The 22859-nt window shown below is 45.1% G+C and overlaps 1 protein-coding gene across 1 annotated transcript in view; it reads left to right on the forward strand.

Annotated features, from left to right (window-relative positions):
• MCPH1 (microcephalin 1) overlaps positions 1–22859 on the forward strand; it is a 222558-nt gene that overhangs the window by 43280 nt on the left and 156419 nt on the right. Inside the window, 3 exon segments of the mRNA XM_019652697.1 lie at positions 4–1166; positions 8770–8776; positions 10156–10265. Coding sequence (XP_019508242.1) covers positions 4–1166; positions 8770–8776; positions 10156–10265 — 1280 coding nt within the window.

The following is a 22859-nucleotide window of genomic DNA, read 5'->3' on the forward strand; positions in this document are numbered from 1 at the left end:
CAGATATATCCTTTGCTGGTGATCTGCACTTATCTTTTGATGATCTTGGTGGACACTCAGAATGTGGGAATCAGGAGAGGAAATCGGGAGGATTCGTTGATGGAATTAAAAGTGATATGTGCGTTTCTTCACCTGTATTGACAACAAGCAATACTCATCCATCAGCATCTCCCAGGTGCCTCAGTCAGTTAACTCCTCAGAAATCTATGCACCAGCTTTCAGAGGAAGAGATCAATTGGCTGCGAGGTCCTGTAGGCGGAGTGGCCACCCCTGAGAAGAAGCGATCTGAGGCAGCAGCTGAAGAGATGGGTGATGAGGCGAGTTTGTCTCCCATGTTATCTGCAACAACAGGCCACTGCTCGGGACATTTGCAGCCCAGGAGTTCCTCAGCAAAGAGAAGAAGAACGTCAGAGCACTTCCATCCCCCTGCGAAAGAGAGACGCAAGGAAAAGAGCAGCAGGAGGTCGGCTGTGCCCAGACTGCAGCTGTTTCAGCCGGAGCGCGGCCTGCAGCTCGGCAGCAGTGCTGCTGTGCAGAGTCTGGACTGGGACGGGTCCTCCTATGACGATTATTTCTCACCCGACAATCTCAAGGAAAGGAATTCAGAGAGTCTTCTTCCTGGGTGCCAGTTGTCCCCAAGCCCTGCCCAGGTCCGCTGCAGAGTTGGTCTTTCTAAGAGGGAGAGAGCAAACATCTTGAAAATGTCTGATTTTTCTTGCATTGGAAAGAACCTCAGATCAGTTGATGTGACCAATTTCACAGCAGAAACCAGCTCCAGTCTTCAGAAACCGAGAGATGGTGAAGCAAATGCAGCTTTGGGTTGTATGACTGCTGAGCAGCCATCTGCTGCCGAAGAAACTGCGGGGCGCAGTCCACACGCTGACACTCAGAAAGGGGGAGATGTGTGTCCTGAAGGGGGGAGCTTGCCTCACATCATCAGGGAACTCACGCGTCAGGAGGGACGTCACGAGGATTTAACGCCCTTAGATGGAAGCAGTAAAGCAACGAAAGGATTGGTTGGCGTAAAAAGCGAGCAGAAAGAAGATACCACTTCTAGAACGTTGAGTCCCTCTGAAGGTGAATCTCAGTGATTATAACCTAGTTTTGTAGGTGATTATAAAGTGGAAAACTCGGCAGAGGAAAGGAAGACTTAGGTGAAGGGTATAGTGAGAGTATGTGAATCTCCTTCTCCAAGTTTCTTTGTTAGAGGATTATATAATAGTGCATCCATCTTTTAAGTTTATCACAACTTTCTCATAATTAAAATATTTCTTTTTTTCTCTTTTTTAATTTTAAAGAATGTGTGCCTGATATTTTCCAATGATAACTTCTTTAGGGATAGATGGCTTACCATCCTATGGAGTTCCTCGGCTCATTGGTCAAATCTGGTGTTACGAATACATTTCTGCAAGCCTTGAGTTCCTTTAGGTGAAAACAAAATACGATACCTCGTACGAATGATGGACTAGCGTGAAAGCTTTTCCTGTCACACAGCATTATGACTGAGCACGGAGCGCATGACAGTGAGGCCGTTTATTCAGAAGGGAAACTAAAGCAGTATGAGCCATTCTATCAAGAAGAGGGAAGGTATAAAAAAGTAAATGTGAGAATATCTTACCAGTATTTATTGTGAAGAAACTTTGGATAGTGTTAGCTATGAAGAAATATTTAACATTTTTCCTTGGGTAAGAAGTTCATTGTAACAAGCCTTGTTTGACTTTGTTTATTTATTTTGCTTTAAGCAGATCGTTTAAATAGATTTATTCCAATCCGTAATTGTAACCACATTAATGAACTATGTAATTGTAGCAAACACAGAAAACATTTTTTACTTTCTGATGTTAAGCACAAATGGGTTTCAGCAATCAAAGTGCCAAAATCGTAAACTTGAGCAATCTTTACCTAAAGCTTGGGCTAAGTTTTCAGTAAGACCAAGAGTAGTCATCATTTCTCTACTCTTCGAATGGTCTTAACCACCCTTTTCAAGACGGAAAAGCTGTGGGGGCAGAAGTAATCTTAGACGCGTTGCATATCTTTTCCTTGGATGTAAACACTCCAGAATCGTCACAGAAAGAACTAATTTTGTATATTTTTAACCTAATTTTTATAGCTTAGCTTTCTGAAAATATGTAAAACTTGACAAACTATATTTTATATTCCATTCGTTTTAGTACATGTTTTCAAGTATTTATTTTAAAATCATGCTGCCCTGAAGTTAATTTGCAACAGCAGATGTATACAAATTGGTTTTAGTAGTTAAGAATATCCTGTTCTCAAAGCTTACATTCTCAGTATTTATCTTGTGTATTTTTAAAGCTTTTGGATACTGTTGAATGACATGCAAATATAAATTCAGTGGGGGAAAAGCTGGTTCCGACAGTGTGGTGCCCCCTGTAACCCCAGTGGTGTCAAGGAGGGTGATTGTCCTGGGACGCAGGTGTATGACCTGTCCAGGACGCATCCCAAGGCCCACGATGCCCTGAGGTCTGGGGCACATAGGAGAGGTGGAGGCCCGGACTGCAGCGGTCCCGGCAGAGATGCGGGCTGTCACGAGGCAGTTGCAGGCAGGGCCCCCCTCTGAGTCAGTGTGACCCAGAGAGAAACAGACCTCTCTGTGCTCTAGTATAAGAATGCCTTCTAGAGCCACCTCGTTTATGTCATTCCAGAGAGACAGAAAAGCACTGCTTGTTAGGACAGGACCAACGCGCATATTGTTGGCTCTAAATCTCACCCCTTTGTTTTAGGGTGATTATCAAGACCCCCTGATATAACTGTCCATCATCAGCCCAGCTGGTCCCCTCCGCCCCCCTGGGACTCCACCCCATATAAAGCATGTCGCCTGCAGTTTCCGTAAACGTTCTGTGTGTGCTGAAACTGTGGAGCAGCTGAACTGTTCTGTACACCAAGCTGTGCCTCCAAGTCTTTCATGTTGAAATAAAGATCTTCTTTCAATTCCCGTTTTCAGTTCCCTTTTGCTTGTTGCCTTGTGAGTGAGTGTCTGTGGTAAATGCATTGGAGGCCGCACGAGCAGGTTCAGAGAGATATAGGAACAGGACAGGAATGGAGGAAGGAATGTTTAATTTTGTTGTTTTAAATAATTTTGAAATTGTATTAGCCAATAATTTTTCTTTTTAAACTTTTACTTTCTAATACAACACACTAATATATGCTTATGTAACAAAAATTGCTACAAAGTAAAATTTTACTGTCCTGCCCTGCCACTTACCTCCTTTCATAGTTCATTTTACAGCTACTTGTGCCCCAGACACTCCCCTGGATTCCAGGAAGACGGCAGAGAAGGAAACGCTGCCCCATCCCCCCCCCCCCCCAATAGAGGTTACGTTCTCAGGAGGAGACAGACAGTAAAAAATGTTACTGGGATGTCCACAGGTGGGCAGTGTGATAGACCCACAGACGTGCAGATGGCAAGGCTTCTCAGAGGAGGTGACATTACATCACAGGCCTGGGTGTGATAGAGGAGGTAGCCTTGTGACTGCTGGAGTCCGGTTTGAGCCCGAGGAAACAGCAAGTGCAAATGTCCTGGGGTCGGAAATGCTGGAAGGAATGGCACAGAGGCCAACACGGCAGCTCAGTGGGCTGAAGGAAGACGGAGAGGAAATGCGGTCAGAGGGGCAGCCAGGAGCCAGACCCTGACAGGACTCCGGGCGGGTTTGTCTTGTTTTTAAGTGTGATGAGAAACCACTGGGGGTTTTAAATGGGAGGAACCAGATCGGATTTATGCTGCCAATGTAACCCTGGCTGCTTTGTGGAGAAAACAAGCTGGTGAGAGGGTCTGATGGGAACAGTTGCCATCAGCAGTTCAGTGTGTTCCTTCCAGACATTTTCTGTCTCTGCGTGTGTGTGTGTGTGTGTGTGTGTGTGTGTGTGTGTGTGTGTGCGCGCGCGCGCACACGCATGCATGTATAGACAAATGCAAGTGAATGTTTTGAGATGTTGCATGTGTAGGATTATATTCTATTGCTTTAAAATTTGCTTTTTAAAAAAGGATTTGTCCATATTTCCATTATCAATAGAACAATAGATGTACTTCATTTTTTTTTTTTTTTAAGATTTTATTGGGGAATTGGAAGAGGGAACAGTGTTGGGGAATCGGAGAAGGGGAACAGACAAGTTGTTGACCTTTTGTTCTTCAGTCTAGTTGTGGAGGAAGTCACTTCACTGGCCCATATTGGTATTGTCATTGCGCTCTTCCCAGGTGAGGCAGTCGCTCACTGGCCATTGGACGGCCGCTCACAGCGGCTCTTGGCAGCTCACGCCGGCTCACATTGCTCACGCTGGCTGCCAGCCACTCACGGTAGCTTATGGCAGCCCACTGCAGCCTATGCCGTTGCCGGCGACTCACGGAAGCCCAGCTCCAGGTTGAGCTGTTGTTCACCATCTTAGCTGTAGAGGGCGCAGCGTCACTGGCCCATGTGGGATCCGAACCTGAGTCCTGCTGCTCCCAAGCCAGCTTGTAACCAATGTGCCACTTGGCCGCCCCATGTACTTCATTTTTTAATAGTCTATTTCAGGGCTCAGTGAAGTTTTTCTGTAATAATTGAGTGAATATTTTAGGCTTTGTGGACCAGGGGGCAAAATCAAGATATGTAACTACTTAATGGGAAAAAAGACATTTTCACAACATTTATTGGCAGAACTCAAAATTGTACAATTTTTTGTAATACAGGTCTAAGGAGAACAGTGTTATTTGGTGGGGAGGCGTACCTTTGCACTTAATTGGGGCCCAGATGTATTGTTCCCATCAGCAGAATTGGTTGCAAATGTTTAGGCTGACGCGTAGTAAGATTTCATATATTTCACCTTGGGAAATGCCTTTTTATGCACATAGGTACTGCCAAATACCAATATCTAAGCAGATGTCCATAAGCAGATGGTTGTCAGGTGCATGCATTGCTTCGAAGGCATTTATGGAATTGTGTTAGATTCTTCCCCGACACGTGGCTTTTCACACGCCCCACTTACACTGCAGAGTGAACATGTACAGTGAAGGTCAGACGAGGCCCCTCAGTTGTGCAGTTAAGTGGCTTCTGAAATAAATTCCCTTTCCTTTCACATCGTCTGATGCTGGAACTTAGCCTGAGCCCAGGAGCTATGTCCACGTCAGTTTTGCGGGGGAATAGAGATCTCACCTGTTTCAACTTTTGGCACCACAGGACAGGAAGTTTCCTGTTCCTTATTTGTTGGCATGGCCCCCCCGCACCACTGCTTCCCGGGCATTGCCGACCACAGCTCTTCAGACCACTACCTGCAGTTGGTTTTAATAGCCAAATATTTGGCCCATCTGGCTGTTAGGTTCCCTTTCATAGATGGTAGTCGCCGATGACTGGAGGTGATGAAGGTTAGGCATGCTTCTGCCAGCTCCTTCTAGCAGAACTTAAGGAAGCAGCTCACACGCACACACATTCATGGTGAGCCTATGGGGAACTGTCCACAGAAGTGACCTATATGCTGACATGCCAGGTCTTGTCCTTTAGGTTAATTGTCCCTTCTGTGAATGGTTTCCTAGGGACAGACAGTATTCCAGGGGCACGTTCCTGTGACATTACTGTCAGTATCTGGCCACCAGATAGCCTTGCAGCTTCTCATAGGGCCATACAGGGACCAAGTCTTGGATGTCACCCCCAGCTATACCAGCTACAGCTCGTGCTCGATGATTCTGGCCCTGTAATATTGTCGCCCATTCAGCTTGCTTGAATCCATGAATTTAACTTTTCTGACTTCCATTACGCTGATTAACAAGCTGATGGCATCACTAATGCCAGCCCCTTTCTCATCTGTGCCAGATAGCAAAGCATCTCACATGGCGCCGAAGGACTTCTAGGCGTTGTCTCTGGAGCGTGGAGTTTCCGTTAGCCTGTTAGCTGAGCCCTCCTGGAGCAGGTGTTTATAATGGAGACAAACTAGCACAGACACTTGTAGGTTCCAGCCTCTATAACAATGCCATTCTGTCGCAGTGCCTTCACCCCCGTCAGGGAAATGATCCGTGCTGTCTGCTGACTCCAGGTTGGTGGTTGCTGCAGCTCAGGCTTGAAGAGGATGATGGGCTTCACCCTGGCTTTGAGGGAAATGGGACGTGAATAGTAGTGTTTGCTTAGAGAAGCGGTTAGCATGGTTTGGGATGGGGTTTATGTAGATTATAACTTCAGTTGATGGGTGATGCTAGGCAAAAATGCTATAGTAATTGTAAAAAATGCGTGATTTTGTATACTCATAATTCCTAATCCTGAGGTAGAGAACTGCTTTTATAATTTCAGGTTTGTTTGGCAACCATATGAGAAGGTTTGATAATCTTACTGATGATTTGCTGCATCTCACTGAAACCATCAGGAAGTATACCATTTTAAAAATGGAATGAATTAGAAATATTTCACATATGCTTTATAAGAACTAACCCCATACAATCATAGGCACTTAGATAGTCTTGTTCAATATAGAATTTTTTGTATGTTCTCAGTATTTCTTCAAGAGAAAGTGTGAATGACCATTGGACAAGTAGGTATATCAGGGAATTCCCAAGACCCAGAGTTTACTGCCAGTGGGAAAGGTGATGTAGTATTAAAACTAATTTACATATTTAAAATCCACATGTTATCTCTATGATTCTAAAGGAAAGGATTCCCCATCATCTCTTGAAGAGCATTAGATTTTATTTTTGCTTTCGTAGTTCACAGTGTGAACTTGATATTTTATCAGCTGTATATGTATGTGGGTGTGTGTATCCCTCCCTCTCTCGCCCTCTCTCGTTAGCTGAGTTGTGCTTATAGAGAACCTGTGAGTGACTTGCATGTATCCCAAATTCCAAAAGTATGTTTGGAAAGGATTTGTTCTTGGTGTCTTTTAAGGCTCTTTTCATAGTCTTAAGATTCTGCATTCATTCTACATTGTTCTTAAATAATTCAGAATTCAGATTTTAAGGACTCAGAAGAAACTTCCCATTGGGAGAATGTTGACATTGTGTCTAGGCTTCTGTACGTTAAAATTGCGGATTCCTAAATCAGCCTTCAGAAGCCTGTTTTGTCTTTGATGACGGCATGGTGTCGCAGAGTCTCTTGTATGAATAAACATTAATTGCTTAAATGTATTCCTGGGGCCATCAGTCTTAATTTTGTGTCTTGGGGGCAGGAAAGGAGGTTTTGCAGGAGGAAGGATGTTGGAAGTAAGAGTTCCTTGTGCTCCTGCCGCCCCAGGCAAAGCTTTGACATGGGCCCTGTGTCTCTGGGGACACTTAACAGTTTTCTCAACTTGCATTTCTTCACCTGTCCCTTTCCTAGCGTTTTCGTTCTGTTGGTCCTTGTGCTGCCTTTGCCTGGTTGTGCCTCCGAAGTGGTCCTCCCTGAGTCTGCAGGTGGTCTCTCATTCCTGCTTATCTCTGGTGGGTGGGTGAAGGGAGTGATTTAACAGGTTCACACAGAGAGGTGAAGGAGTTCCCTTTCTGTCCTCATTGTCTTGGCACTTGGATATTGTTAACCCAACAAATTGCTAATTGGTGGAACATCAGGCAGTGTAACGATAAACGTCCAGGGGCTGTGACATGCTTCTCTGCCTGTATGTGACCGTTTCTTGAAAACTAAATGAATTGCTTGGGTAATGCAGTTAGAAGGGATGAGGGAGCGGGGAGTCCCGGACTTAGGACGTTGATGTGGATGGTGCAGAGCGTCCATCAGCTGGGGGGCTGGTGAAGGAAGGGCAGCCGCAAGGCACCCGTGGGTGTGTTCTGAGACCTTCATGGATGTCCACTAGAGGCACATACATCATCACGCCGTGCCTCAGCTGGGACGACTCGGCAAGAGACACCGAACGAGGACTCAGGGATGGGTGACGTTTGCGGGGTGACACGGTCATGCTTGGGGGTGAGAAGGGAGCAGATGGTGCCCTATGGGATGGCAGTGCCTGCGGGCCACACAGCAGGGACATGGGAAGGTGGGAGGCCAGGAAGGCGCCGAGGACACGTTTGTTTACTGAGCTGAGGCAGGGAGTCGATCCTACGGCTCTCCTCTGAGCGCGCTCAGTTACTCGGCACGCTCAGCTGCTCGGGGGTGACCGATAGCATCACCTAGAACGCCACTGGCGGAGTTCGTGAAGTGATGTTTTAACATAACCACGTAAGAAATCATTTACCTGTTTCATTTTGTGATCTTGTGAAAGGTGAAAACATTAGCAATTTGAGACTTTTCCTAAGTTTTACAAAGTTAGGATGAATTTTCTAGGTCTTCATTTACCAAATGCTTTACCACCCATTTCACTGTTCTCAGCTAGGACGTAGGCAAGTGGCTGCTGTATGTCCTATTTTAACATAGTTCCAAATTATATCTTCAGTCTACTACTTTTCTTATTTTTATGCACTCTTGCTTCAGTGAATATTTATTTTTAAATGAATGAATAGTGGATACAGTTAAATTTAATTCTAATATCCTAACTACTTTTAGATCTTAAAAGATGAAAAACAGATTGCATCCATGGCCTGCTCTGGGGGTTAGGAGTTCTCAGTGTTTTCAAAAAGTGATTGTTGAATGTAGTGGAAAGTAATGTTTAGATGGATGGATGAATGGATAGGTGGGTGGGTGAGTGGATGGGTGGGTGGGTGGATGGATGGATAGATAATCTTACCTTCAAAATGGGTAAAAGGGAGACATTTAGCATAGCTAGAACTTAGAACGAAATGCCAACTGCACGATATCCTTTTACCTGGCCTGCTAACCCATCTGCTCCAAGTGAGAATTTTATTTAGTGGACTGAGGCCATCAGGAGTCGGGCAGTCATCTGGGACTGAGGTAGGACTGGGAGTGAAGTCACCTGCAAGCCAAATACAATCACTTGATGACGAGATCATGGTATCAGCAGGTGATGGGTATGAGCCTCCAAAGGGATACAGTCTTAGGGTTATGGTAGTTCAGAGCCTGACATTTTTAGGGCCCACATTGCAAATAACAAAAACTAGTTTGAATTCAAGAAAATCACCCATCATTCTGCATTATGTTTTCACTTCACTAGAACCCAATTTTTTTGAAAAGAGTTAAAACTTTCAAATCAGACCCTCCAAACTTCATTATATCTTTTCTTAGAGCATTCTATTTTATTTGCAATATCTGCAAAGCAGTCATCCTTGTGTTGTATGATTTTTAATTTCCGATGGTTCTTATTTTGCCTTCTATCCATTTATCTACGTCTGCACTGTCGACTGGGTTGTCAGCTCCCGACCATGGGGGCTATATCTGCACTTTGCATCTGCAGCGGGCAGCCCCGGTCATGAGACGTTGCTGACAGTGCGTCTCCCCCTGAGTGCAATGCTGCTGAAGGCGGCTGTGTGGGGTGGCGAGCCATCACTTGGCTGTGGCAGGACGTACGTGGGCTCTAGCTCTGTGCAGTATCCCGTGAGACCACAAGAAGTGGCAGCTGGTGTTAGCCCTTCAGAATAATGGTTAATTCATATAGTAGGTAACCTATTTGGGGAGGGGAGAGTGAGACGGCGGCACCAGGTAAGCTTGGAGGAGGAGAGTCAGTTCAAAGGAGACATTTCACACTTCACTGGAGTTACTTGGGGTCTCTGCACTGTTCAGCAGTTAATGAAACCACATGCCACTGGATGAGTGTCTTCTTTTTGCTTGTGTGTCTTCATGGCAAGACGCTGGTCGAAGGTGGACATCTGTAGGGCGCAGAATCATTGAAACCTGAACCTTTGTACCGAAGACTTTTCTAGAATAACTCAGACTTACCTCACAGCTCAGATTATGTCTTCCCTCTAACATTAGAACTTCCTTCTCTGTAGAGCTGGGTTTTCATCATCACGTGAGATTCTAAGAATTGGAGTTCAACTAGTGCGTGAGATACAGGCATCCGTTTGCACTATCAAAAGGACAAACTGAATGCTGTAGAACTAGCACCAGTCACCTGACAGGAACAGTTGTTTCTGACCCTTGAGTGAAGTGAACTGCTGGGAATATCGGAGTGGAATAAACAGGACGTTCCAAATAGATCTCAGAGCAAGACATCTGCCATGTTTCCCTAAAAGGACCATGCTTTCACATCACCAGTCTGCACAAAGAAATCAGTCCTCAGATATTTAGTTTGCTTAAGTTACGTTAGTATTGGGTCCTTGTAAAGCTATAGCTAACCTTCAGTGCACTTGGATTTTAGATGTTAAAAATGGACCAGCCCGGCTTGGTGGCGTAGAAGGCGCGCGGGAAGGCTGGAGGGACCTCAACGGACCTCATGAGGAATCAAAGAGAAGAGGCCAAGGCCAAAAGGTCGGTGTGCGAAAATATTATTTTAACCTTTCCGATGCTGCCACATCATAGCTTGGCCTACTCTGGGTCTGTAGAACATAAACTAGTCTGTCCAGCTTGTATTTTATTTAAAACAAATAATTATGGGTAGAGATTGCAACACTGACAGTAAAACTCTGCGCGCTGGTCACATTCAGGACAGAGTTACTATTGATGGAACAAGCTTTCTCCATGCTCTTCTCGCTGGTGAAGAAGCTGACAGCTTCTCTGGAGCAAAGAACGCTGGTGGTGCCAGCAGCTGTATAGGTAGGAGGCGGAGAACACAAAGGTCTTTCCTGATGAACGAATCAGGTTTGAGCTCAAGGCATCGGAGTGAGAGGTTTTTACACCGGCACTCGGGGTACCCGCTGCTCTGGGCTTCAGCTTTAGAATCCAGCTGTTTCTTTCAAGCCACTCAGCGCTCCCATGACACCGTGGGCTTCCGTGAATAATGTCAGGAGGGTTTTAAACGTGCTGATTATTCAGCATCTACTCCTAGTCCTTAAACTTGAAATTACCCACTCATTGTCTTGTGCCTCATTTTTATGAGGCCAGGATGGCAAAGTGTAGTGAAATGTGAATTCCAAACGATACGGAAACCGTACCGGTAAACAAGCGACAAAGGACAGGAAAGCAGTGACAGCAAACAGTCTGCGCTGGGGCGTCCAGCTCCCAGTAGGCAGGTCAAACAGGTGAGCGCCTGGCTCTACCTGCAAAGAGAAACGTGACGCCTTCCTCCTGTTGGCAATGGTTAAAACAGGCTTTAAGTGACAGGTTTCATGCAAATCTGTTGTAAGTTATAGAAACTCAGGTTTCTTTATGGGTGCTTTCTGGTTTGTCTCAGAAAAATAAAAAGTAGCAAAAAAATGGAAAGGAACCCCATTTCCAGCAGAACAACAGATTGTGGGGGGAGAAACTGTCAAGGCGCCCTGTGTAGGGGACCCCAGGCATCTGGCTTTCTGTGTGATTGTAGCGACTGTCCCTGATTCTGTACAGCTTTCTGGCCCTGCCCGGTGAGTGTGGCTTTGTGGAAAGCTGGTGACTCGGTGGCTGCATTTATGTTTTGTCCCCTGGTGTCCCAATCTTCCTACTTGCTGTATAGCCAGTTAACCTTTTTACTTTGGGGGGGAAAAAGAAAAAGAGAGAAAAAAAACCTTTGTGACATTTGATCGGCCGCTGTTTATTAAGCAAAACTGCTGTTTGTGTGTACACATATCCCGGGCGGCCTTTATCCACTGGTGCTTTGGGTGAGCACACCCTGATCTGTGTGCCTGCCCCCCGCCCACCCGTGGTGTCTGCTCAGGGCAGTGGCTGTGCCTACCCATCTCTGTTGTCCCAGGACTCGATATTATGCCTGCATTTTGGGGAAAACTTCCCAGTGAAAAACGCTGAGTTACTTGTTACCATTAAAAACACACTCCACCCTGTCTGAACACAAAGCATGAGTTTAAGGTTCTCATTTTCCCTCTAGGGAAGTTAGTTAATATTTCAAACATTTGACCTGCCTGGCTTCTCCCTGACGATAGCCTTTAGCTGAGAACTGGGGCTGTAGGGGAACGCTGGGTGAGAGACATGCGTCCTGGATGGGAACAGTGTCCCTGTCCTGTGGCACATCCACCTTGGAGGGCCCATGAAACAGGAGACAGTATCTGTCTGACTTCTGTCCCACTGTTCTGTGCATCATGACGCGTGCTGCACAGGTGTATGGTGTAAGGTGTACCGTTATGAATATTAATAAAACATAAGTGGTCAAAAAGGAAAACTATATAAAAGTACAAAATAATGTATACCTCAGTACACACATATCTTCCTTCAGCTGACACACTCAAGCACAAACAACAGTTTAATAAATTACGTAGCTTGCTCAAATTTGTTTTAACTCTTATGTTGGACGTCTTTACAAAGCATTAGGAAGCCTTCTGCCTGCCTCATTTAGAATCACAGAGCCCTGGTGCTGGGAGGATTGCTGGCTCGGTTCTTGAGGAAAGAATCACCTGGGGGCTTGAAATGCACGGTCTGGTCCTCCCTGAGGCCCTCTGGGTCGGCATTTCCCTGGATGCGAGGACCATGGCGGTGAGCTGCCCACAAGGCTCTGGGAGCCGCCTGTCCGGTGCAGCCCCCTCCTTTACAGGCGGAAGCCAGCACCCTCCAGCCTGGAGGGGCACACAGGGAGGAGAAGCTAGCCCCCCGTCTTTCACACGGCACTTCCTGACCCACTTCTCATCCTTGTCCCCTCAGCACCCAGCCTTTTCTCAGGTGCATCCAGACCCCGTCAAGCCTTCGGGCCGTGGTCCCAGCCCTGCTGTACTTGACCATCACCTGGGGACGTGCATATTGCAGGGGTGCCCCTGCCACACCCCTGCCACTCCGTGGTCGTTCATGTGGGGCGCACCCTGGGCACCAGGATTTGTAAGAACTTGTGAGGTGGTTGTAACGTGAAGCAAAGTTTGGAAACCATGTTTGTGCCTTAGGCACGTTGTTTAGTTTAAACAAGTCATCTATCCTGGAAGAAGGGTTTTTTTTGTTTGTTTCTAACCACTTCTTGTACAAACTAATTTCATTGTTTAGACTCTTTTCAAATGAAGACAAAAGCTTAACATCCCGATTTGTTTGCTAATGGGTTCAGCGTTTTAGAAGTACAAGTTCAGGTAGATGGATGGTCGTGGCCTGTCACCGTACAGGTGAAAATGAAGAACGACAGAAATTTCTTAAAATTCAGCTTTAGGTTTTGAAGATACCGCTTCTGGACTTTGAGACCATGGCTGTGGGCGTGGGAGAGGAGGTTGTGTCGATGGCCTATGTTGCACGGAGTCAGCAAAGCACTGACCCTGGCTGCCGGGTATCACAGGCGCCCTGGGGAGCTGCGGGGTCGCACTGGGGCGCCGGATGCAAGGTTCCGACCTGGAACCTCCGAATTCCACGTTGGTCTGCAGGTTGGGGTGGTTCCTCAGTCACTGCCCGTTCCCCACTGACACCGAGGCCTCGCCAGTTCCTTTTCCTTCCTTGTCAGATTTCAACAAGGAAGTTAAAAGTGAGCTGTTAAAGTGAGGTTTGAGACTTCTTAACGTAGTCATGTTTTTATCTATCAGTATGTACTATATACAGGTATAGATCAGGGTCCATCAAGCACAGAGATGGGCGCTACTCTCTAAAAAATATTTTGTAATTGAATTTAAATGTTGAAAAAGGCAAGTTTACAGGCACACTTTCCTCATCTTAAAGGACGTAGATGGAGAGCACTGCCGTCTGGAGCACAGGGTCAGCGTTTTGAGGTTCTCCCGTGGGAGTCAGCCTCCATGCTCCTGTAGTTGAGACATTGGTTTGAAACACACGTGTTTGATAGCCCTAATGATCTTCTTAATGTTAAACCTGCAGTAGCTCACACGGTAGGGCCCTGTCTGGGAAGCCCTGGGGCAGGCTGATGAGAGCTGTCAGCCCTGGACGCGGGTCCTGTGATGGTGCAGGTGGGGACGCCGGGAGCCCCTGGCAGCGAGCACAGCCTTGGCAGAGGGTGCAGCCTGGGGAAGGATGCTTCTGCACCAGGAAGACGAGATGTCACGTCCACCCAGGCGGGCTCTGGGTGGCTGCTGTCCTTGTCTGCCGTTCTCGGGCCGAGTGTTGTTCTGTTTGCTAGCCGCAGGGCTGCAGGACTTGAGGTCCCTGATCTGCTTTGGGGAATTCTCCTCCGTCCTCCACTTCCGGGAATTGGGGACCTGCTGCCTTTGGTGTCCCCTGGCTTCTCTGTGCATCTGATTTCATTCTGGGTGTTTTCTATCAATTTTGTGTCCATTTCACCTTTCCTTCTTTATACGTCCATTCTGGTGATGATAAACCTATATATCAAGTTTACATTTTACTTCTTGTATTTTCCAGTTCTTGTAGGTCGATTTGGATTTTTAAATAATCATTTATTATCTACCATTTCTCTTAGCTTTCAGTCATAAGTTCCTCTAGTATGCCTGATTATTTTTGAGGAGCCTTCCTAACAGGAACTGAGCTGATCTGAAGTTGGGCCTCTAACTCTGTGAGGCCACCTCTCCCGGGGACCACGGGCCTCAGATGCCAGCCCGTCTCTGACAGTTTGTCCTTTTGTAATTGCGTCTTATCAGCTCCTCAGTGTCTTCATATAGCTGGTGTTTGCTTGTTTCTCTGTATCATGTCCAGCTTTACCAGTTATTCACAGTGGGGAGGTTTTTCTGAACTACTTCGTCTACCATTCCTGAAAATAATGGGTGAATTTTCACGGCCATTTGAAAGTAGGGACAGGATAAACCCTTCTCTGAAGAAAGAGCAATGACACCAAGTCCGCAGAAAGGATTTTTAGGATAAACGTTCAAGTCATTGGCTGTACCAAACCCATTAGACATCTCGTAATGACTGAAAACAAACGTAACTCAATGAAGAATTGTGGATGCTCAGGGCTATACTTCCGTTAGAGGCTTTTAGGTGCAGTACCCACTTTCAGTGGGAAAAGTCACTTTGTAAATCAGTGGGAAAATACATTTATTAAACTTACTACTTTAGATAATATGTTTATAAGTTTGTTCAACTTTTTCATCTTGAAAAATCCAGTTAAGCAATTTTATTACATCGTAATCTTAGCTTATATGTAAGTCATTGACAAGGAAAGATATTTTTCCATGTTTTCAGGAAGAAATATAAAATGTCATGACAAATCTTAACCTATTTTCTTTGTAGCTCATTTAATATTTTCATAGAGCCTACAGGAGATAGTAGATATAAGATTAATGCTAGTACTATAGTAAAAACATCTGTGAAAATTTTTTTTCTCCAAAGTTTTTTTTTGTGTGTATTCACTTTTTGTTGTTGTTGTTCAAAATATTATTATCTTCAGCAAAAATATTTTTAAGGTAAGTCATCCACTGGACAGCTTTTCATAAGTGGCTGTTTTCAACTTTCATATTGAAGCCGTCTCTGCCAAGCACGGTTATCCCATGAGAGGGCAAGTTGTGGGTCAGAGTACAGAAATGTTTACAGCTGGCTTTCATAAGCTCGGAGACTTAGAGAGAAATGAAGGGCCAAATGCTTCCTATTATACTGGTGGTTTCTAAAAGAAAGAAAAGATACTATGCACCAGATCAAATGCTCAAATTTCTCCAAGTTCTTCATTCTTATTTTTTATTGTTCAATTACTGTTGACATTCAATAGTATATTAGTTTCAGGTGTACAGCACAGTGGTTAGCCACTTGTATAACTTACGAAGTGATCCCCCTGATAAGTCTAGTACCCACTTGACACCATACATAGTTATTACCATATTATTGACTATATTTCCTGTGCTGTATTTTACACCCCCGTGACTGTTTTGTAACTACCAATTTATGCTTCTTAATCCCTTCACCTTTCTCACCCATCCCCAACCCCTCTGCCCTCTGTCAGCCATCAGTTTGTTCTCTGCATCTTTGAGTCTGTTTCTATTTTTTTTGTTCATTTAGGTTGAAATGTGATATTTGTCCTTCTCTGTCTGACTTATTTCAATTAGCATAATATCCTCGAGGTCCATCCATATGATCACAAATGGTAAGATTTCATTCTTTTTTATAGCCAAGTAATATTCCATTGTATATATGGACCATATCTTCTTTTTCATAGAATAATTGACCATATAGGCGTGGGTTTATTTCTGGGCTCTATATTTTGTTCCATTGATCGTTGTATCTGTTTTTATGCCGGTACCATGCTGTTTTGATTACTGTAGCCTTGTAGTATAGTTTGACATCAGTTAGTGTGATGCCTCCCACTTTGTTCTTCTATCTCAAGATGGCTGTGGCCATTTGGGGTCTTTATGGTTCCATATAAATACAGGATTATTTGTTCTGTGAAAAATATCATTGATATTTTTATAAGGACTGCATTGGATCTATAGATTGCTTTGGGTATTATGGACATTTTAACTATGTTAATTCTTTCTATCCATGAGCATGGTATATGTGCTTCCATTTATTTGAGTCTTCTTCAAGTTCTCCAGAGTCTTTTACCTCCTTGGTTAAATTTATTCCTAGGTGTTTTATTTTTTTGAAGCAAGTGTAAATGGGACTGTTTTTTTAATTTCTATTTCTAGTAGTTTGTTATTGGTATTTTAAATGCAACCAATTTCTGAATATTAATTTTGTATCCTGCTGCTTTACTGAATTCATTTATCAGTTTGAATAGCTTTTGACAGAATCTTTAGGGGTTTTGCTACACATAGTATCATATCTGCAAATAATGACAGTTTTACTTCTTCTTTTTCCAATTTGGATGACTTTTATTTCTTTTCTTGTCTGATTGCTATGACTAGGACTTCCAGTACTATGCTGAATAAAAGTGGTGAAAGTGAGCATCCTTGTCTTGTTCCTGATCTTAAGGAGAACACTTTCAGCGTTGTGTTCCCTCTACTCCCATGTTGCCATTTAAGAGTTTTTATCTTACATGGATGCTGGATTTTTTTCAAATGCTTTTTCTGCATCTGTCGATATGATCGTATGATTTTTATCTTTCATTTTGTTTATATGGTATATCACAATTGATTTTTGGATATTGAAATAACCTTGCATCCCAGGAATAAATCCCACTTCCATAACTTTCTTAAATAGTGTAGAAAACAGATGATGAACAACAGTATATTATATGTTCCAATAGATGCTTGTTCTCACATTTTTATAGAATATGAGCCCTTTAGGACATAGAGTATGTCCTGTTCACCTTTTAATACTCAGCATAATACAGTACCACACACAGTAAGTGTTTAGTAAATATTTGCCGAGTAAATAAGGGATGAACTAATTTCCCTTTTGCTTTTTGTGTGAACATGTTATGCCATTTATTATGCCTTTTAACCACCACACGATAACGTCATAATCATCATATTATATCTCATTTCTTTTAATATTCTTCCTATACTGGTAAAATGGTCTGTATCAGTGAAAGAAAGAAGGTTTTGCAATGGAGAGCATTATTCTTGAAAGCATTCACACCTGAGTCAGACTGCCTGGGTTCAAATCCCAGCAACACTACGTGCTGTTTCTACACAGTGAACAATTCCTTAGTATTTCTGTGCCTCTGCTTCCTCATTTATACAACAGGCATAATGATCGTGCCAGGTTCAAAGGGTTTGTGCTAAGTAAGCGAGTAGAATCATGCAAAGAGTTGAGGATGATACCTGATATACAGAGGTAGTCAGTATGGTTAACTCTTTTATCCAGCACCAGACGGGTAAAAATTATGTCCAAATATTGACGTTCCTTTATTTGCAGCTACAACTCCAAGTAGTCTGGGTCTCTGCCACTCCACCTGCCTGCTTCCCTACCCAAGACACTGCCATGTGTCTTTAATGGAAATGACCCTCAAAGTTCCAGGATGGTCCAACTGTATCTCTTACTGGATTTATTGACCACAGTTACGCTTGGACCAAAACTGGATCACTGGCCATAGCAGGAGAGAGAGTTGGGGCAAATTCTTGAAAAGTTCCCGCATGTTTCTGAAGTGATAGTCATCCTCCCAGGTGAGGGCCTCTGTCACAGAGACCACATGTCGTCAGGCCACTGGCATGAAATTATTCCCTGTCACCTCGCTCAGGAGGCAGGAGGTATGGTTTTGGAGTCAGTGACCCCTACTTTGGTGATTCTCCCTCAGAGCTCCTGACAAATACTTTCCTGTTCTCTGATACCATTAGAACCCTCTGAAAAAAACCGAGATTTATGAAAAGGCCTGTGTATGCTGTACCTGCTGTGCTAATTGTTACTGCTGAGAGCTCTCATTCCTTGAGCACTAGCACCTCTTTTTAGATTGAGTTTTCTGTTTTGCTGTCACACGGAGGGGCTGGGAAGGAAGAACGTGCCAGGCAGCTCTGATCACGCCTCCATTGTGGAGGCAGTAGGTTTGGAATTGCAGCTTATTAGGGTTTGGCTTCTCCAAAGAAGGAAACTTGCAATGGAGAGAAGATAGAAGGGTACAATTGGTTGGCAGAAAATAACTACTGTATGGTAGGGGAGGACAGGAGGCCTGCCACAGGTACAATTCCGACAAGCTGTCGAGGGGCTCGGAAGAAGAGAGCTGGAGGGAGGTGGAAGTCTTCCGGAACACAGCAGAGAGGGCATTTGAGTCACTTTTCGTTTAGTGCAGAGATTACTTCTCTCCTCTGACAGGTCCCTGAATGAGTACCTCTCTGATCTACTGGAGACGCTCATATTTTATGGGTGTGCTTTTACAGTTTGCAGTAATTCCAGGACTTCGGCTGTGTGCCATTAGAGAGTGTACTTGGCTAGAAGCATTTCATCTTGTGGGCTGTTTTGTTAGCTTTCAAGTTGAAATAGCAGTGACTCATCTGAATGACAGGTGATATTTATTTTGTCTCTTTACAATTCAGCATGAGTCTGTTATGACTGGCTTAGGGGAATTGCTACGCTTCCTGAGGGATGACGTGCTTTGTAGGCATCCATGTAATTTCCCATGGTCCAGGCCCGCTGCATGCAGTGGATGGGGCCTGTCTCCAGTGTAGGGACCTTGAGTGCACGTGATCTGATGGATGAGCTTACAGAGATTGAAGGTGCCCTTGGTTTCTGACACAGGTGTCTAAATGACCTGTCATGGCTTTGATAGTCACTTTTGGCAGAGTGTCGCCAAAGATGGCTGCGGTGGGGATGTGCTCGTGATGACAGGTGTTGCGTCTTCCAGCAGATGTTACTTTGTGAAGCCATCTGAAGGCCCACTGCCTCTCAATGGCACCACAGTTGCTTTAGGCTCCATGTGCATACTTTTTTTCTCCTGTTATGGTTGAGAAAAAATATTTATACAGAAAATATGAAGAAAGAACCTTAGAGCGCCACTGTTTACTCATGCCTTTTCTGTGCTGAATGCGGAACCACCGGTTTTGCGTGTGCTGTGAAACGTGTGCTTCGGACATCATCAGCTCTGGCTTGGACTGGAGGCGGTGAAACGAGGGCCAGCCAGGATCCCCTGCTTCATTATCGGGTGCCCCCAGTGGACATGACGGTGGAGGGCAAGGCGGTGCTTTTGCCCCCGGGCATTTGAGGCACAGGACATCCTTAAGCTGCCAGGTCCTAAGTCCTAGCGTGCTAACTCTGCCATTTGGGGGGATGTCAGCCAGATGGCCCTAAACCATGGTGACTTGCTTTAGAAATATCCAAGAATATGTTTCAGACACGCAGAAACTCAAACAAAATACTAACTTGCTGAAGTAGCAAACCTGACCCTTATGTTAAAACAAAGCCAACCCAACGGATTCTTGGGGGAGGAAAGGAGCTGTAGATAAGTAAAAGGCGCAGGACCCAGGGCCTCCCCGACGGAAAGACTTACTCTGACTGAGCAGCCGCTGTGCCAGGGCCCTGTTCCTGCCCGTTCCCCCCTCACCTTGTCCCCAGACCGTTCATCCGGGCCAGTCATGGCCATTCTGCGCCTCTTCCCAGTAATTAGTTTGGGAATATGAATCTCGTCTGCCCTATAAGATGTGAGCGGTCATCCTGGGAGGTTTCTGGAAAAGTGTTCTCTCACTCAGATCGCCCTGGGAAGCAGAGCTTTGTTCCAGCTGGATGTGTGTCATGGAACTGCCTCCTGAGGACGAGGCCAAAAGACCATCCGCGGAGAAGGGCGGGGGCGCTGCAGCCTCCTCGCTGATTTCCACGGACTTCAGAGACAGGTTTCAGAAGGGCGCAGGTCGCTTCGTTTGCTGTGTTCCCAGGACATCCTAGAACGTGTGCGTGCAGAAACGCGCGGCTGTGGACGTTTGTCCGGAAGGCGGGCTGCGCTTGCAGCGCGGGCGCGTTCCCCACGCGGGCTTCGCCGGGGCTTCCCTGGAAGAGCGCTCACCTCTGCTCCAGCCGGAGCCGCCGGCTTCCCTTCAGGCTGCCCAGCTCTCTCTATTGGTTTTTAAGGTTATTGCTTTACAGATAATATTTAGGAATGTAAAGGACTGGATACTAAATCAGGATACTTTAGTAGCTTTAAAAAAAAGTAAAAAATGAAAACCATCATATTCAGAAGGAAAGAGGTTTAACTGGAAGAGCGACAGAGAAAACCACACCCCAAAACCAGGGAGGCGGTGTCACAGGCTTTGTTAAAACAATAAAATATGACGGTTTCAAATAGATTTTGGCACGCGCTTGTGTGGCTTTTGGATATGAGTTAAGATTTAGTTAGTATGTCAATGGTGAATATGTAAGAAAATCGTATAATACACAATGGCTGTCAAGCCAGAGCAGCTTGGTCTGGAGCAGCCATTCTGGTCGATGTCATCAGAGAGCTTCCAGTTTTGAAAACCTTTTAATTGTTTTTGAAGTTAGGCTGTTTAATTTTTCTGCAGAAATGTCTTTATTTTTAAATAAATTCACTAGTTATAGAATTCTCTTCATTTAAAAAAGGCTCTAAAATCTTTCTCAGTGTTGATCAGGTTGTGGCTTCATTCGTTTTTTGTTTTTGGTATTTTTCACTATGTCGGCCCATTTCCTCAGGTGATGTTGTAACAAAAAGGAGGGACAAAGGATGGGAAACTAGGAATGAGAAGCCTTGAGGAGGGCTGCAATTTGTGGTGTCACCATGGAGGGGTTGGAGGGTAGAGACGAGTGTCTGTTTCCCAAAATGGTGCCACTAGCCTGGAAATCGCATGGACTTGCGCAGTTTCCCCCAGTTCAGCCCATTCGTTTCCTGCGGGCCAGCCTTGGTAAGTTTGGAGTTTAGAGTGGATAGTGGAAGCCCCTTCTGCCTCTGCAGGGGCTTCCGCATTTGAGCAGGTTTCACACCCAAGTGCTCGATCTCAGAAGCCTCTGCTTGCCCAGTGACATCTCTGTCTTCAGCTGTAGAGGTGGGGGCTCGGGCCAGCCCCCCGAAGCCCCCCACCGTTACGCTCTGTGGCTCTCCCCCCCTCCCACCATGCACTGTGCGCACTCGTAGGCTGTGTTATTTGGGGGTTCTAATGCATGACTGCCGTCTGTTTGGGGAGGGAGATGCTCAGATCGTCGCAGGTTTAGCCGTGAGAGCCCCTCCAAGCTGCCCTTCTGACACTCCGTTCTCAAAGCCCCGCCTTCTCTTCTAGAATGTTTAATGTTGTGGCTGTCCCTGACTCTCCTTGTCCTGGTCCCATTTCCCCACGGAACCCGCGTTCACTGAGGGGAGAATGGATTACAGGAAACGAGATCTGGCACTCAGTGGCGTCGTCCCGTCCCTGCGGGCTGCGCTCAGGGAACGCCAGGGCCTGGGGCTTCTGAACAACAGACGTCTGTTTCTCACAGTCTGGAGGCTGAAGTCCAAGGTCAGGACCCCTGCACCCCTGGTGTCTGGTGAGTGCCTGCTCCTGGTCCACAGACGCCACCGTCTCCTTGTGTCTTCACGCGCGGAAAGAGGGGGGGACCTCTCTGGGCCTCTTATCAGAGCACAAATCCCACGTGTGAGGTCCCGCCGCCATGGCCTAACCACCCCCCAGAGGCCCCGCCGCCTCGTACCCTCACGCTGGAGGTTAGATTTCAACACACGAGTGTTGGGGGGCAGGGACATTCCATCTGCAGCAGCACCTTGTTGCTCTTACAGCCTCAGTGCTTGTGAGGCTCTCTCCAAGTTCAGGGCCAGGAGATGGGTGTGTGGACCCAATGGGAGTTTTAGTTTCAGATCCTAAGTCTGCCAGATAAAACATCTTAGTAAGTGAGGTGACCTCTGTGGAGTTTTTAAAAACGATTTGGACGTTAACGATGACTAACTTGGATGTACGTTTTCTCTGTGCTTGGTTTTTTTTACTATAAAAATTAATCTTTGTCCTGTGTAGGTATATTCAAATCCGATTCTGATGTTTACTGATTACTGCTACTGTTTGGAGAACTTTTAGAAAGGTATTAGATTGTTCAGAAAAAGCAACCTGTATATTAAGAGTCTCCTAATTAAAACGAATTTCATGTAACGGAAAAAGATATAACCAGCATCAATTAAGTTACAAAAAGGCTAATATAAGAAAGTTAAAAGCTTTTTGTCCAAATTTTTGGCAGTGAAGCCAGCTTTAGAGCATAGAATTTATCAAATTTAAAAGGTGGGGGGGGGGGATCAACAATATGTAGTGAGTGAGCTAATTTTAGAAAACCAGGGTCTCTTGGGAACATAGATTGAGTTTTCCTAAAGATACTTTAAATGTACCTGCCAGGACTGCAGGTAATAGAATAGCCCAGGAAGTGACTTGAAGACCTTTTTTAGACTTTAGTTTGTATCATGTTTGATTTGCTCTTTTTTGTCTTCTCTATAGTCACAATCCACACAAACATATTCTGGTAGCGCCCCTGGACGGGGACCTTATATTAGCAGTGAACAAACTCAGTAGTCTTGGCCACTGTGGTTTTCTCCTTATTTCAATTTCTTTAATGGAAAAGTAGCTTCACTGTTTATCTATGAAATGGTACCGAAACCCAAAACATTTCAAAGGATGTTTTGTTTTTTAAATGTTTCTCTTTTATCAGTAATAAAACAAGTATAATTTTGTTTAATTTGAACCACCTTTGATCTTACTGAAACAATATTAACTAGACTATTTCCCAAATATGCATTCCCTCTCTCTCTCTCCCTCTCTCTCCTCCTCTCTC

This window comes from Hipposideros armiger, unplaced genomic scaffold (assembly GCF_001890085.2).
Source record: "Hipposideros armiger isolate ML-2016 unplaced genomic scaffold, ASM189008v1 scaffold_185, whole genome shotgun sequence".
NCBI lineage: Eukaryota > Metazoa > Chordata > Mammalia > Chiroptera > Hipposideridae > Hipposideros > Hipposideros armiger.